At 39.4% G+C, this 14,005-nt stretch overlaps 1 protein-coding gene across 1 annotated transcript in view; it reads left to right on the forward strand.

The window, feature by feature from the left end:
* Rbp (RIMS binding protein) overlaps positions 1–14,005 on the forward strand; it is a 65,808-nt gene that overhangs the window by 37,430 nt on the left and 14,373 nt on the right. The window contains exons 7-11 of the mRNA XM_077439147.1: positions 5,480–5,751; positions 5,833–6,030; positions 9,232–9,426; positions 12,449–12,757; positions 12,940–13,062. Coding sequence (XP_077295273.1) covers positions 5,480–5,751; positions 5,833–6,030; positions 9,232–9,426; positions 12,449–12,757; positions 12,940–13,062 — 1,097 coding nt within the window. The remainder of the gene's footprint in view (positions 1–5,479; positions 5,752–5,832; positions 6,031–9,231; positions 9,427–12,448; positions 12,758–12,939; positions 13,063–14,005) is intronic.

Raw genomic sequence — 14,005 nt, forward strand, 5'->3', positions numbered from 1 at the left:
AATTTCAAATGTGTCTATGCCTGCGTTTTTCCGACAAATTATCATTACTGTAATTTAATTTGATTATTGATTATTAAGTTGAAACTGTAACATTCACTTATTGAAACACATCGAGAAACGGGAACAGGAACGGGAACGGGAATTGAATGCGTTATTGTGGCATTGCAACGCATGCCGGGCTCAGCTAGTACATATGTATATAAATTTAAAAATTATAAATTTGAATTCTTATATAAATAGCGGGTGGGACGGTTTTGCAAATTTGATGACGAACCGTTTCAACAGTAAAATCCTATAAATTTGCAAACTTTGATAGGCAACGATTGGTTTGGAGTCACAAATATCCAAGTCTGACCAGCAGCATTGTAGAAATTCTCTTCAATCGAGATCAAACTAGTGCTTGAACCCGGGAGCCTCTCGATGGTTAGCATTAACGCAACCACCGAGCTATACAGCTGGCTAATACATACATATGTATTAGCCGGCTATACCTACGTACATATGTATGTATGTAGGATAATTATATACATATATATATACAGTATAATATAAAAAAAACGTAGTCACATCATTAAACGGTCATTACTATGCGCAATTTTTCGTTACGATCGACGGTCGTGAAATTCGAATGTGAAAATGCCATCTTTGTGTGTCGCATTCCGGCAATATTTCATCCGGCATGCCGAATGCCTCAAGTAGGTCACAATTAACTATGAAAAGACTGAAAAAAACTTGAAGGTCACATACGTCCTACCCGGCTAGATAATTTGCAGAAGAAACCGGAGCTGGAGATGGGGTGGGGGGTGGGAGGGATGGGGATGAGAGAAAGAGCGCATCATTAGCGATTCACCAGCTCTGTCGGCGATGTCGGAGAGGCAATTTGCGCCATTATACTCGGCGTCTGAGCACACACACACACACATACATTGCAAAAGAGACGATCAATTGTGTGCAGATGATGGGGTGGCGATGGGGTGGATCCCCGGGGTGAGAAGGTGACTTCCCCCACCGTCGATCTCCAATCAATCGCGTCACGATTGACGTTTGAATGGTCGGATTGTTGACGAGCGCAATGGCCGGAAAATCGAGAGTTTATATTGTGTTGTATACACAGAGGCGTGCTTTTTCATTTTATACTGTGTTTATTATTTTCCGTTATCGTGTTACATTCATTATGCAGTGTAATATGAGAGCTTCGATAAGTTTTAAAAAGTATATAATGCCGTGGCGTGTTTGTGAATTTATGAATCATGAAATGCATGCATATATGTATGTACATACTTACTGCACGTAAACAGCAGTAGGAAATATATTCTATATGGAAACATTCACATGTTCCGTAATGTGTACATATGTGACGCATCCGAAACAGCAACCAACACGATTTATTCACATTATATGTACATATGGGTTTGGTGCAAACGATCGAAAAGCGCCAGACAGATTGAACCACAGATTAACTGGATGGCTGCTTTAAACGCAATTCTCGACTTCACGAATGAAAAATTGCACATCAGATGACGAGTAACCTTTCGATGTGCACAGATGCAATTATTAAAATTGAGTTGGATCTTTCTGGCGAGTTTTTAATAATTTAATAAGGAAAAATTCGGAACTAAAGTATCAGAAGCTCAGAACGTATACAGGGTAGGTATGTATGTCGGGACTTCGGGTAGATTTCGCTTAGTGTAAGTGCGAGCAGTGCGCACGCATAAGGTACACGTGTCGTTAATCTGTGGTTCAGTCTGTCCGGCCCTTTTCGATCGTTTGCACCGCATCGTATACATATCCAGCAGAACATGTCACCGAAACGTATCCTGTTGAGGTATAACGCATAACGTGACGTCATAGTGGCAAGTGCACCCGTACTAACTAAAGTGCTATCGTGCGCATATGAAATTTTTCGGAAATGTCATATTGGGACAATATTGACTCGACGATACGACCCACGCAATATTTTGCCGTATCGTCTCGCTCTGTAATTTAAAAGTAAGCCGATTTTACTTGCACTTGTCCAAAATAAGTTTAAACGTGCCGAAAATGGGAGCTGCTGTATATTATGAATAGAAATAGTCCTTTACGTGCAGTGCTGTGCCTAGCTGTTGACATGCAGTGTGGGTAATACTATAAATAGACCTTAAATCGGTGAAACTTTATGTTTTTTTTAAATAAAATTTGATTGGTTTAAAATTATTATTCGAATTGCAAACATCAAGTTTTTGGTAATATGTATTTTGTATTATTAAAAAATCTATTTTGATACAATATATTGAAGATCATTTCTTCAATGGTGTCCGTTGCCTTCAAGAAGGTCAAAAATAATTTAAGGTAATATATTTAATTATGATAAATATATATGTATACCGTTTTGTACGGTATAATATTGTACATATGTATGTATGTAGGTAGAAAAAGGGTAAATGCGTAACATGTGCAGGCGATTTTCAAGATAGTATTGCAGATTTATGTACATTCATAAAAAAATGCTGAAGATACGTTTTTGGTACTTGCTCGGATTAGATCACTTTTTTTTTATATGCCTTCTATGTACTTCAATTTATTCATTGTATGTATGTCGTCCCTGCTTAGTGAAAATAGTGTATCTATAGCGAATCCTTTCAATACCCTTTCCTTTCCTACCATCCTTCAAATCTTCCCTCTGTTGTCCAAAAAAAAAAAAAAAAACATTGACATGATCATAAAAAAACATCACAATGCGCTTCACATCACAAAATCAATTCAAATATGACGAATTATATCATTTTTATTTCGATTATTGGCTTTTTTTGTCGACAAAAACCATCACACTCCTCACAAAAAAACACGCCATCGCTTCTCCCCATTGTCCCGTCCACCGTAGCCCGTTCCATGATGGGGGCGCGGAGGGGGCGAACGAGGGGGCGGAAGCCCCGGCCCCCCTGCCGCCCTCCCCGGCCCACATCTCAGGTGTTGTTCTCGGTGCTAGTGCCCGCGCCCCGCCAGCTCACCCTGGAGCGCCAGCTCAACAAGAGCGTCCTCATCGGATGGACGCCTCCAGACCCTCACCAGCATCCCGGCTGCAACAACCTGGACACGTACCACGTCTACGTGGATGGAGTACTCAAGACCACTGTCAAGGCCACGGAAAGGACACGTGCCCTCGTCGAAGGCGTCGACTCCAACAGGGTGATGATTCCATTTATTACCAAAGACGCGTCCCATCGACTTTTATGACACTTTCAATTAGATTTGGTTCGCTTTGATGAATTAGGGTGGTTGTCATGAATGTTTCATGAGATTTTTGTGACATGCGAAATATTTTCCACGTGCTCATTTTGAATTTTAACTAAAACTCTAACGATTCAAGGTTGCTCCAGTATATTTTTTATTTTTATTTTACATATGTATATACCAGGAAAGCCTTACAGGAAAATCCCAATGCGCCTTCCTGGCCAATTACAAATACAAATGCAGCATTTTTTATTATAAGTCGTTGAATTGCGAGACACTGAAAAAACTCGCAAATTAACGAGACATCTATGAATTGTACATAAATTTTTATTGTACATCAATCAAATTTTTCAAATAGTGGTGACATAGTAGGTAGGAAGGATTTTTAGCCAATTTTTTTTCCGGGAACCGTTTCAACAATGAAATCAGAGAAAATTGGCAAACTCTGATAGGAAACGATCAACCTGGAGTCACAAATCCAGGTCTGACCAACAGCATACTCTGAAAAATTCATTTTCATTCAGGAATAGAACCCGGCACCTTCTTGACGGTAAGCAGAAGCTTAACGTCCGAGCTATGCTGCTGGATATGTAGTTTCAATCGTGCGAAAATGCTTTATCAAGAGTATCAAACTTAAATTGCTTAAGCTACGATCTGCTACGGTCACTTATTTTAATTAATTTATAAAACATTAAAAAAAAATTATACATAGTGGGAAAGTTTATATACATACATATGTATATACCCAATGGGGGTGACCGTCATCACACTGAATGTTAAAAAATCGAAAATGTTCGTTTACCATGCATACATTTGCAAAACGGTTAGTATATACATGTGTGGTAAAACTCCCCCCCGTCGTACATCCTCACTTAATTTACGCGAGCAGTATACAAGAAGAACAAGAGAAACAGGCTTTTCCTCCCGTATCCTGCGCGCGCACATTAAACAAGGCTGTACGACAAAAAGAGAGATAATTTCACCGCATAAAACTCATATATATGTACCGTTTACCATGTACCCTTTTTTTGATCTTTCGACTTAAGATCTTTGATTTTCGATCTTTTGACATTCGGTGCCGTGAGGTAGACCCACCCAATGGACCCATTTTATTTTCCCAAGATGTCATTATCGGGTTGGTCCCGAGCGACATTTTACAAGCGAAACTCGTAACCGTCGAGGAATCGTTTTAATTGGCAAACTCTGATCGGAAATGATCTACTTGGAGTCAAAAATATCCATATTTGACCAGCAGCACTCCAGAAATACTCCGAATGAATTCTCTTCAATCGAGGTCACTCCAGAGCTTGAACCCGGGGACCTCTCGCAGTTAGCATTAAAGCAACCATCGGGCTATACTACTGGGTTATGAATCTGCAATATCTCTAGTCACAAATCTAAAAGTATTTGAAAAGAATACAGTAAAAACTATTGAATGTATGCACATTCATACATATATACATAATACTCGGAATAAATTCTTTTCAATCGAAGTCAACCCACGGGATCGAACTCGGCAACCTCTCGGTTGTTAGCATTAATGCAAACAATAAATCAGGCCGCTGGCTATATACATACATACATAAATATGTGAATAGAATGTCAATATTTGATTCTATGCAACATATTGGTAAAAGATGAATGTCTTAAAAGTTTTTTTTAAACCAAGTTTTATTTTAAGATAAACTATGACAAGGCTGAAGCAAGCGCAATTAAATGCCCAGATAATACTTAAAACACAAATACTTTGCATGATAATTAAAATGTAGTGTCGGTACAGACCTGAAAAAGCTCTTTTCACGATATAGATATGATCAAAAATGCATTGTTTGATCATACCTCAAGTTCAAATATGAATTCATTAAAAAGTTCTCATAATCTACAGGGCGCAAAATGATCAAAGAAGTACACGAGATTAAAGCTCCGAAGTTTACTTATTTTTTGGCTTAGTGCTTTCATCTACTCATAAGAAGATAATCGTCAAAACAATACAGCGACAAAATCAGACTATACTTCACAAAGCAGAACCTTTTAAAGTTTGCACACCACTAACTATATGTATAAGCAAAATCCCACAATTGATTCAAATCCTTATTCGCACGTTGTTTTTAATTATGCCCATACATCCGAAATGTCAAAGAAACTGTATTAAAATTGCTTACCGCTAATTACTACATACCTGCGGTGCTTCCAGTGCGATAAACAAGCGCATAATTTTCCACAACACGTGCAAACACGCAATGCTGCGTGTTGTTATACAAAATTTCAGCGCTTCAGCAGAACGACAATTTGAACACACAACACAGTACTGAAGTAGGGTTTTTACGCCATTTTCAGCCGCATCGGATATCAGTGAGATCAGTGACTGTCAACAGACGAGTGTCAAGGGACGCTGCGTGTACCATGGTCATAGGTCGAGACACCTCGAACTTGGGCCCATCTGCGGTGAGGGCCACAGGGGTCACGTGCAGCCAGGCAGTCATATCCTGGCTGCCAGCCAACTCCAATCACCAGCACGTGGTCTGCGTCAACAATGTCGAGGTACTGTAGCTTTGGGCTAATGCATCCTTAATTACATAATATTCTGTTGTATTCATGTTATGGGTGTTTTTGTTTATTCAGGTCCGCACGGTTAAGCCTGGGGTTTACAGACATACCATTACTGGGTTGGCTCCTAGCACGCAGTACAGAGTGACCGTGCGTGCTAAGCATCTTAGAGCTGGACCACCGCCTGGAGCCCCTGTCGAAGAGGCACCTGGTGCCTATACCGACTTTAGAACATTGCCCAAAGGATTGCCGGATCCTCCAGTCGACATTATGGTATGATTATCATTTTGAAATTTAGCTTTATTCTAAGTTTTATCGTCTTTCTATTACGGCCTTTATTTGATTTTTTTATTACGAAATTATGTTCACAATACATCTTATATGTATTTTAATAGCTACTGATCTACTGATCATTTTCGATTTTACAATTTTAATTTAATTTGGTTAGTAATCATAGTATTGTACAGCGTAATAGGAAAAAGAGCTCAAAAATCTATTTACAATTCTTATAAATAATCATAATACATCTAATACAAAATATTAATTAAAGACTCTCTAAAGTCGATGACCTAAAGCAGATTGTGTTTAGGTAATCTGTGTTTATACCTGAAGGGTATAGACATTTTGTTGTAATCACCGAGACTCTTCACAAGTGTGTTAGTATGATTATTAGTGATTCTGTCATATAATCTACTGGTTAGTTTGTTAGTAATGTCTGTAACAAACGGAATATTATAGATGGCAAGCAGTTTTTTCAAGTTAGTATACATATATGGGTGTATTATAAATTATTTTTAGGAATTTATTTTGTATTACTTGGAGCTTGGAAAGGTTAGTATTCGAGGCGTTATTCCATACAGGTGAAGCATATGTAGGTTAAGAGGGCTGTACACCCGAAACCTTAATTTTGTTACCGTTCCTTTCTTCGATATATATATTGAGTGTATGTATATATTGAGCGAATGCGACAATATATATCAATATATATATTGAGTGAATGCGACAGTTGCGCTTCGACCAGATAAAACGTATTTTAAATTGACAAAATCGAGGTTTCGTATTCTCCTATTTTCTCCTCCAAAACTGGACCAATTTTTAAAAAAAAATCATCATCGGTATGAGAAAGATACTTTCTGTGCATCCATCGGCGTATTTTTTATAAAATCGACCGTTAAATAAGCACGCTGGACTCGTTTCGTGGGTGTAAAAAAGAGGTGATTTTATAGATGCTTGGCGGCTCCTAGCTCCTACAAAAAATAATTAATCAAAAAAATAAAACGATAGATGCACCCCAATGGTGGATATCCATAGCATATTAAAAAATAATTTATCTAGTGCCATAATTGAGGAAGAGAGAAGTATAGTACGTTTGTATGGACAAGGCGCTGCTGTCCAGCCCTCTTAATAATGGTAATATGAGCGCGCGATATAATTTTATTTTATTTTGAGTTGATAAAGAACTATGGCGATTAAATATTGGGTATATTAAGAATATACCTCGCATCGCCTTGCATTTCGCTTCCTCAATGTGAGGTGCCCATCTCATTCTTTTATCGAACGTTACTCCCAAATATTTTATTACTGACTGCCATTTCAAACTTTCTCCAGAGGGGATTTTCAGATCTGAACTTGGCTTATTCTTTCTAGCACTAAATAATATGGCGTCTCTTTGGTTTGATTAATTTGAATTTTCCACTTAGTGAAGTGTTCCGTCATTGTTTTAATTGCAAATTCAAGATTTTTAAGAATAGTGTCTGGTTTTTTGCTACTTGTAAAGCAAGCGGTATCATCTGCATATAAGGCTATGTGACAGTTTTTTGGAATAGGTATGTCATTTATATATATATGGAGAACAAGAGTGGGCCAAGCAAGCTCCCCACAGCCTTTATAACTGGGTTACATCGTGCGACTTGCGAGTGACTTAGTTGAGGGCGACTTTGCTGCTCGTGGTCGCTCGTTGTCTCTCGAAACGGGAGACCAAAAGCGACCAATATGTGACGATGCAATCATACTTACAAATAGTTTTTTTCACTATAAAGTCTTCAACAGTGATAATGTAGTCACACGTGTTCGTAGTTTTTTCACTTTGTAGTCGGTGACGACTAATCGCTGAGTGTAGCACCCTCCAATACAACGCCATGCATTTTGAGAGATCATGTTGGTCGCTCATGTCATAAAATCGCCTGCGACCGATCTCGCTGGTCGGTGGATTTAATTATGTACTTGAGAGACCGATGAGTAGCACGGTGTGGCATGCTCTATACAGCTGCATAAATTTGATCTGGTCGCATAACTAATTGGCCGACAAATTCACTCGCAAGTCTCCCGGTGTGGCTCGGATCTTGCAGTCAAACTATGTGCAATGCGTTTAATAAAGGCCGCTACATTTATAATAGTCTACTCCCACTCCTTGGAAGAAGTGCGCATAAGGAACAATGAGATCATCGATCTATCTCTTTCTTGGTATGGGGTTGGGATGGAACGATCTTTACTTTATATAATAATACATATATGTATGTATTTTACGTATTACTTCCGAATAAACGTACGAAATACTTACCAATAAATTATTTTCAATTGAGGTCAACCCAGAACTCGAACTTGTGAACCTCTTGATGGTTAGTAATAATGAAACCGAACTATAATGCTGGCTTATAAATTTGAGTTTATATATGTATTATATTCAAATAATATAATTTCATATGATCAATCTGGAGCAGGCCTGGACAAACTGCGGCCCGCCGAGTATTTTGGTGCGGCCCGCGTGCAAAATTCAAAAAAAGTTTACTTTTTTCTGATCTAAAAAATTTTTTGTCGATTTGTTAAACGTTTTATCGTTTCTGACATAAGATACAATTCGAATTTGGGCCAAACTATAACTTTAATGTGTAATTATCATCAATATTAGAATCAATCACATGGTACTTGATATCTCTCGACGAAAGTAATGATCGAAAAGATACCTCACAGTTATTATTTTTCATACGCGGATGTAACTCTAAATTTGAAATTATTGAAGAGCTTTTGTCATTGGAATCACTTAAAGATTTCTTTCTTTCACGATAATAAATAATGTATATCTAAAAATAGTATTTTACTTGCGGCCCGCCGCTTATTTTTAATTTCTAATGTGGCCCTTCATCCAAAAAGTTTGCCCAGGCCTGATCTGGAGTGACATATATCCTAGGTCTGGCCAGCAACAGCACGGGGCCAGGACTCAAACCCGTTACCCCGTAGTTGTTAGCATAATACGCTAACCACTGAGCAATGTTGCTGGTTTAAAAATTTTATTTTAAAAAAGGCTGGCGATTTTTTCAGAATTAAGCTTTTTTTTCTATTATTATTATTGTACGGTATATATTATACATTTGCATGGATAACGAGCTTCATATATGACTCTGAGCAAGTTCAACCGTAGTAAATTTTGACACTTGTTGATGGTACATTGAAGAGTTTTGTTCAACATGATTACAGGTGGAAGCCGGACCTCAAGATGGAACATTGCTGGTGACTTGGCAGCCTGTGGGAAGACCTCCAGCAGCAGGTCCAGTCACCGGATATGCAGTTTATGCCGATGGAAAAAAAGTGACCGATGTCGATTCGCCGACTGGAGACCATGCTCTCATAGACATAACCAAACTTATCGGATTGAACCCCAAATGTGTCACGGTGAGTTTAACCAACACCTCACAATGAGAAATATTGAAGTAGATATGTATACATTTTTTTGTTTAAATCATTTTTTGGTTTGAGCTAAATTATAGTTTGCTGAAATTGTTTGGCAAGTGTCCAAGTCTTGTCGATTTAACGGCTAGGGTGTGATGGCGGGGGGGGGATGGGGGGCAGTGTCGGGTAGGGGTTCATTTCGATGCCAAACCAAGCGGGCACGTCTTCGCAGCCTCCTTAATGGCCGTACTTGCGGAAAATTCGGTGGAAAATATTCTACCCTATTTCATTTTCCACGGCTGAATTATGAAGGGGCTCCGGGTCTGTCGTGAATGCGAATGGCATTGTTTAAATAATGCTTGGGAGCTGTTGCAATGTGATCGATGCAATCATACGTACATGTCGGATCACGTGCCACAGAATTTATTTTTAACTGCAGTTATGCAAAATCGATCCAAACTACATGCTCAATTTATGTAAGTTATCTATTTTGTTCAATGCTCAAGTTGAGATTTAAGCCTGTTCGTAATCCCGAACCAATGAATTTTTCTATGTATACGTGACAACCAAGTTCTGTCCCATGTTCTGTACATCAACCAAAATGCTTCACGCTCCATCTTCACTGCACTAATGGAGTATAAACCAGCAGCATAGATCAATGGTTAGCATGTTAACCAGTGGCGTGGACTAGTGGTTAGCATATTATGCTTTCGAGCAGAGTATCATAGGTTCGATTGCCACCTAAGTCCCCATGCTGGCCAGACCTTGTTTTGTGACTACAGGTCGATCGTTTCTTATCAGAGTTTGCCGATTTTTCTGATTTACATTGAAACGGTTCCTGTAAAATTGGCATCTCCTTTCCTATCTCTCTTGTTAATCTCAAGTTTTTCAGCGTCTTAAGTTTCACCAATTTGGTTATAAAAATGCTGCAAATATTTCTCCATAGAAGTCACTGTGGATGTTTGTATGGATTCGCATTAAATAAAATGGTTACATATTGTATTGATTGATTAACTGTATTTATCTGTTTAAAGTGCACTCGTTGCTTTGTAGCGATCTTTAAAGGCGAGTGTTCATTTTCTATGAAATAAAATAAAGGAGGTATGTAATAAAAAAATTAAATGCTTTCTATTGTATGTTCACGGATTCTATCCTTTATGCTGCTGGCCAGGCTTCGGATATGTGAATCCAAGGTCAATCGTTTCCCGTTTTATCAGATAGTTTATCAAACTATCTGATTTCATTGAAACAGTTTCAACAAATTGGCAACCTTATCCTATCCTTTTCGCAAAAGTTCGGGTTATTCAGCATCTCAATTTTCGCTAGTTAAAAAATTCTGCAAAAATTTGTCCATAGATGTCTCCGTGGCTTGTTAATCGTTTAACCGTAGATGTCGTGTTTATAAGATGGGTGTACATATACCTGTGTAAATAATTATTAATCTTCATAGCACAATTGTCGTTGGATCAATCTGTTAGACGCATGTGCATGATTGATTGAGTAAATCTAATATATTAATTGGAAAAAGACTTTGTGAATATGTATCCTAGCAAAGCCCAAGAAGGCAAAGGCTCAGTGGGCGCCGAGGGCGAAGCCATAAGCGGCAAAAGGCTCAGAGGGCGCCGATGGCGAAGCCCTAGAAGGCAAAGATTCAGGGGGCGCCGAGGGCGAAGCCATAGACGGCAAAAGGCTCAGAGGGCGCCGAGGGCGAAGCCATAAACGGCAAAAGGCTCAGGGGGCACCAAGGGCGAAGCCCTAGAAGGCAAAGATTCAGGGGGCACCGAGGGCGAAGCCATAGATGGCAAAGACTCGGGCGGGGGGTGCAGAGCGCGAAGCCTTAGAAGGCTAGGGCTCAGGGGGCGCTGAGGGCAAAGCCATAGACGGCAAAAGGCTCAGGGGGCGCCGAGGGTGAAGCCGTAGAAGGCAAAGGCTCAGGGGGCGCCGAGGGCGCCGAGGGCGAAGCCATAGATGGCAAAGACTCAGGCGGGGGGGTGCAGAGCGCGAAGCCTTAGAAGGCTAGGGCTCAGGGGGCGCTGAGGGCAAAGCCATAGACGGCAAAAGGCTCAGGGGGCACCGAGGGTGAAGCCCTAGAAGGCAAAGACTCAGCGGGCGCCGAAGGCGAAGCCATAGACGGCAAAAGGCTCAGAGGGTGCCGAGGGTGAAGCCCTAGAAGGCAAAGATTCAGGGGGCACCGAGGGCGAAGCCATAGATGGCAAAGACTCAGGCGGGGGGGTGCAGAGCGCGAAGCCTTAGAAGGCTAGGGCTCAGGGGGCGCTGAGGGCAAAGCCATAGACGGCAAAAGGCTCAGGGGGCACCGAGGGTGAAGCCCTAGAAGGCAAAGACTCAGCGGGCGCCGAAGGCGAAGCCATAGACGGCAAAAGGCTCAGAGGGTGCCGAGGGTGAAGCCCTAGAAGGCAAAGATTCAGGGGGCACCGAGGGCGAAGCCATAGATGGCAAAGACTCAGGCGGGGGGGTGCAGAGCGCGAAGCCTTAGAAGGCTAGGGCTCAGGGGGCTCTGAGGGCAAAGCCATAGACGGCAAAAGGCTCAGGGGGCGCCGAGGGTGAAGCCCTAGAAGGCAAAGATTCAGGGGGCACCGAGGGCGAAGCCATAGATGGCAAAAAAATAAAATAAAAAACATTTTTTTAAATTTTTTAAATTTTTTTAAATTTTTTTATTTTTAATAAAATGTTTACTGTTAGATTAGTCATGTTTAAACAGTTTATATTACAAATACTGAGTGACGCCGGGTAATACAGCTAGTAAATAAATAAAATAAAGAATGTGATAGCGATTGACGAACATAATAAAAGTCTAAAATTGTATGTATGTACATATGTGCTGACAAAATGAGTATATTTACTTTTTACAATCCAGGATTAAGGCTGAGAACGTTGGAAAGTTTTGTAGTATAGAAGCACAATTCTTTGCAAAAAGTTTTTGTAAGCTTACTAGTTTATATAATACTAAAAACTTGTCGTTTAGTTAAATTATTTGTTCTGATTGGGGATTTAATATACGTTTCAGGTTCGCACAAAGTCCAGGGATAGTCAGTCGAGTGACAGCATTCCGACGAACATTCCCATGGCCGTGCTTAGGGGCGTAGCGTCTCGGCGGGGGGCTGCAGGTGGAAGGCAAGGCCCCCATGGTGTGCAAGGTCCCCACGGCCCTCATGGCCCTCACGGTCAGCACGGTCCCCACGGTCAGCATCACGGTCCGCATGCCCAGCAACAGGGAAACCGAGGACCTCATCATCAGCCGGTGCTCGAACACGACGAGAACCTCTCCGATAAGGAGATATTCCCAGGAACGACGGGACCTCATCATCCCCATCAGGTCAGCTCACAACATCCATACATTTCGTTATAAATGAATAAGTCGATACTAAAAAGTGAAATCACAATTAAAATTTTACTTGCACCTACTAAATTATGACGGGGTGTGATCAAATGGTTCGAGAAATATACGTATAAAGCGAGACATAGAATTGTATAAACTATGATTATCAACATTTTTAGGTTCTTAAGAAGAAATATATCAGTGGCGTCTTAACGGGTGGTGTCAATTATTATTTATATTTGTTAATTGTTATGACTTACGAGAGAGAAGCGCCAAAAGAGAAGCTTTTGGATTGCATCTCCGTATGACTGAATCAGTACACGAATATGTCAAATTAGCGTTTTTTTTAATTTGAACAATTTGGTGTCATCCTAAAAATGATGTCACCCGGTGCAGACCGCACTTCCCGACGCTACTGCAGTAGATACTATGTATATATGTTTGAAAGACATGTAGATTTTTCAGTTAAATACAAACTGAAATTAAGTTCTATTTAAAATAAAGTAAAAAATTAAATCGCGTTCATATCAAAAGGTGTAGGAAAAAAGACCATGAAAATAGATTTTACTATCATCTTTTTGACAGAAAAAAATACAAAGTTGTATTATTGACCAATCTCAAAAAAAATTAATAGATTTCGTTTTTTAGTCAGGAGTCCAGCTTTGAATCTTTCTTTGTCATAACCAAATGGGTACTACTTTTTTTGACTTTTGGATTGTCCGTGTTCTGGTAAAATTAATCGATTTTGATTGTTGAATTCAATCTTGAACAATGTTATCAAATTAATGCTTACATTTGAAAAAAACTGGGGAAGAAAATACCTTTTGATCACACCTAAAGTTCGTGCATTTATTGGTGTAAATCATAAGAAATTATAAACCAATGGAATTTGGTCATAATTCCACAATTAAAAATGTATTATGATGAAATTCTAACTGTTGAATTTAAATTATTGAAAAAACAAACGGTATATTTTAATTTTTGTATGTGTTTTAATTATTATTGTGATTTAAAATTTCGATTGAAATACTTTCTATAATGTATTTATAATTGTGTCTTCTACTACTACTTACTATATAGTTTTGCCGGATTGTATTTATATTGTGTATATCTACTTTCATTTTTATGAGTAAAAAGCTAGTAATTAAAGTCTAATTTTTCATTTTATATTTTTTAAAAATATATATATCGACCCGTATATATATTTCTATCTTTCTCTATCATTGTCTCTTTTGTCTGTCTTTT

Source organism: Arctopsyche grandis, chromosome 1, assembly GCF_051622035.1.
Source record: "Arctopsyche grandis isolate Sample6627 chromosome 1, ASM5162203v2, whole genome shotgun sequence".
In the NCBI taxonomy this organism is placed as follows: Eukaryota; Metazoa; Arthropoda; class Insecta; order Trichoptera; family Hydropsychidae; genus Arctopsyche; species Arctopsyche grandis.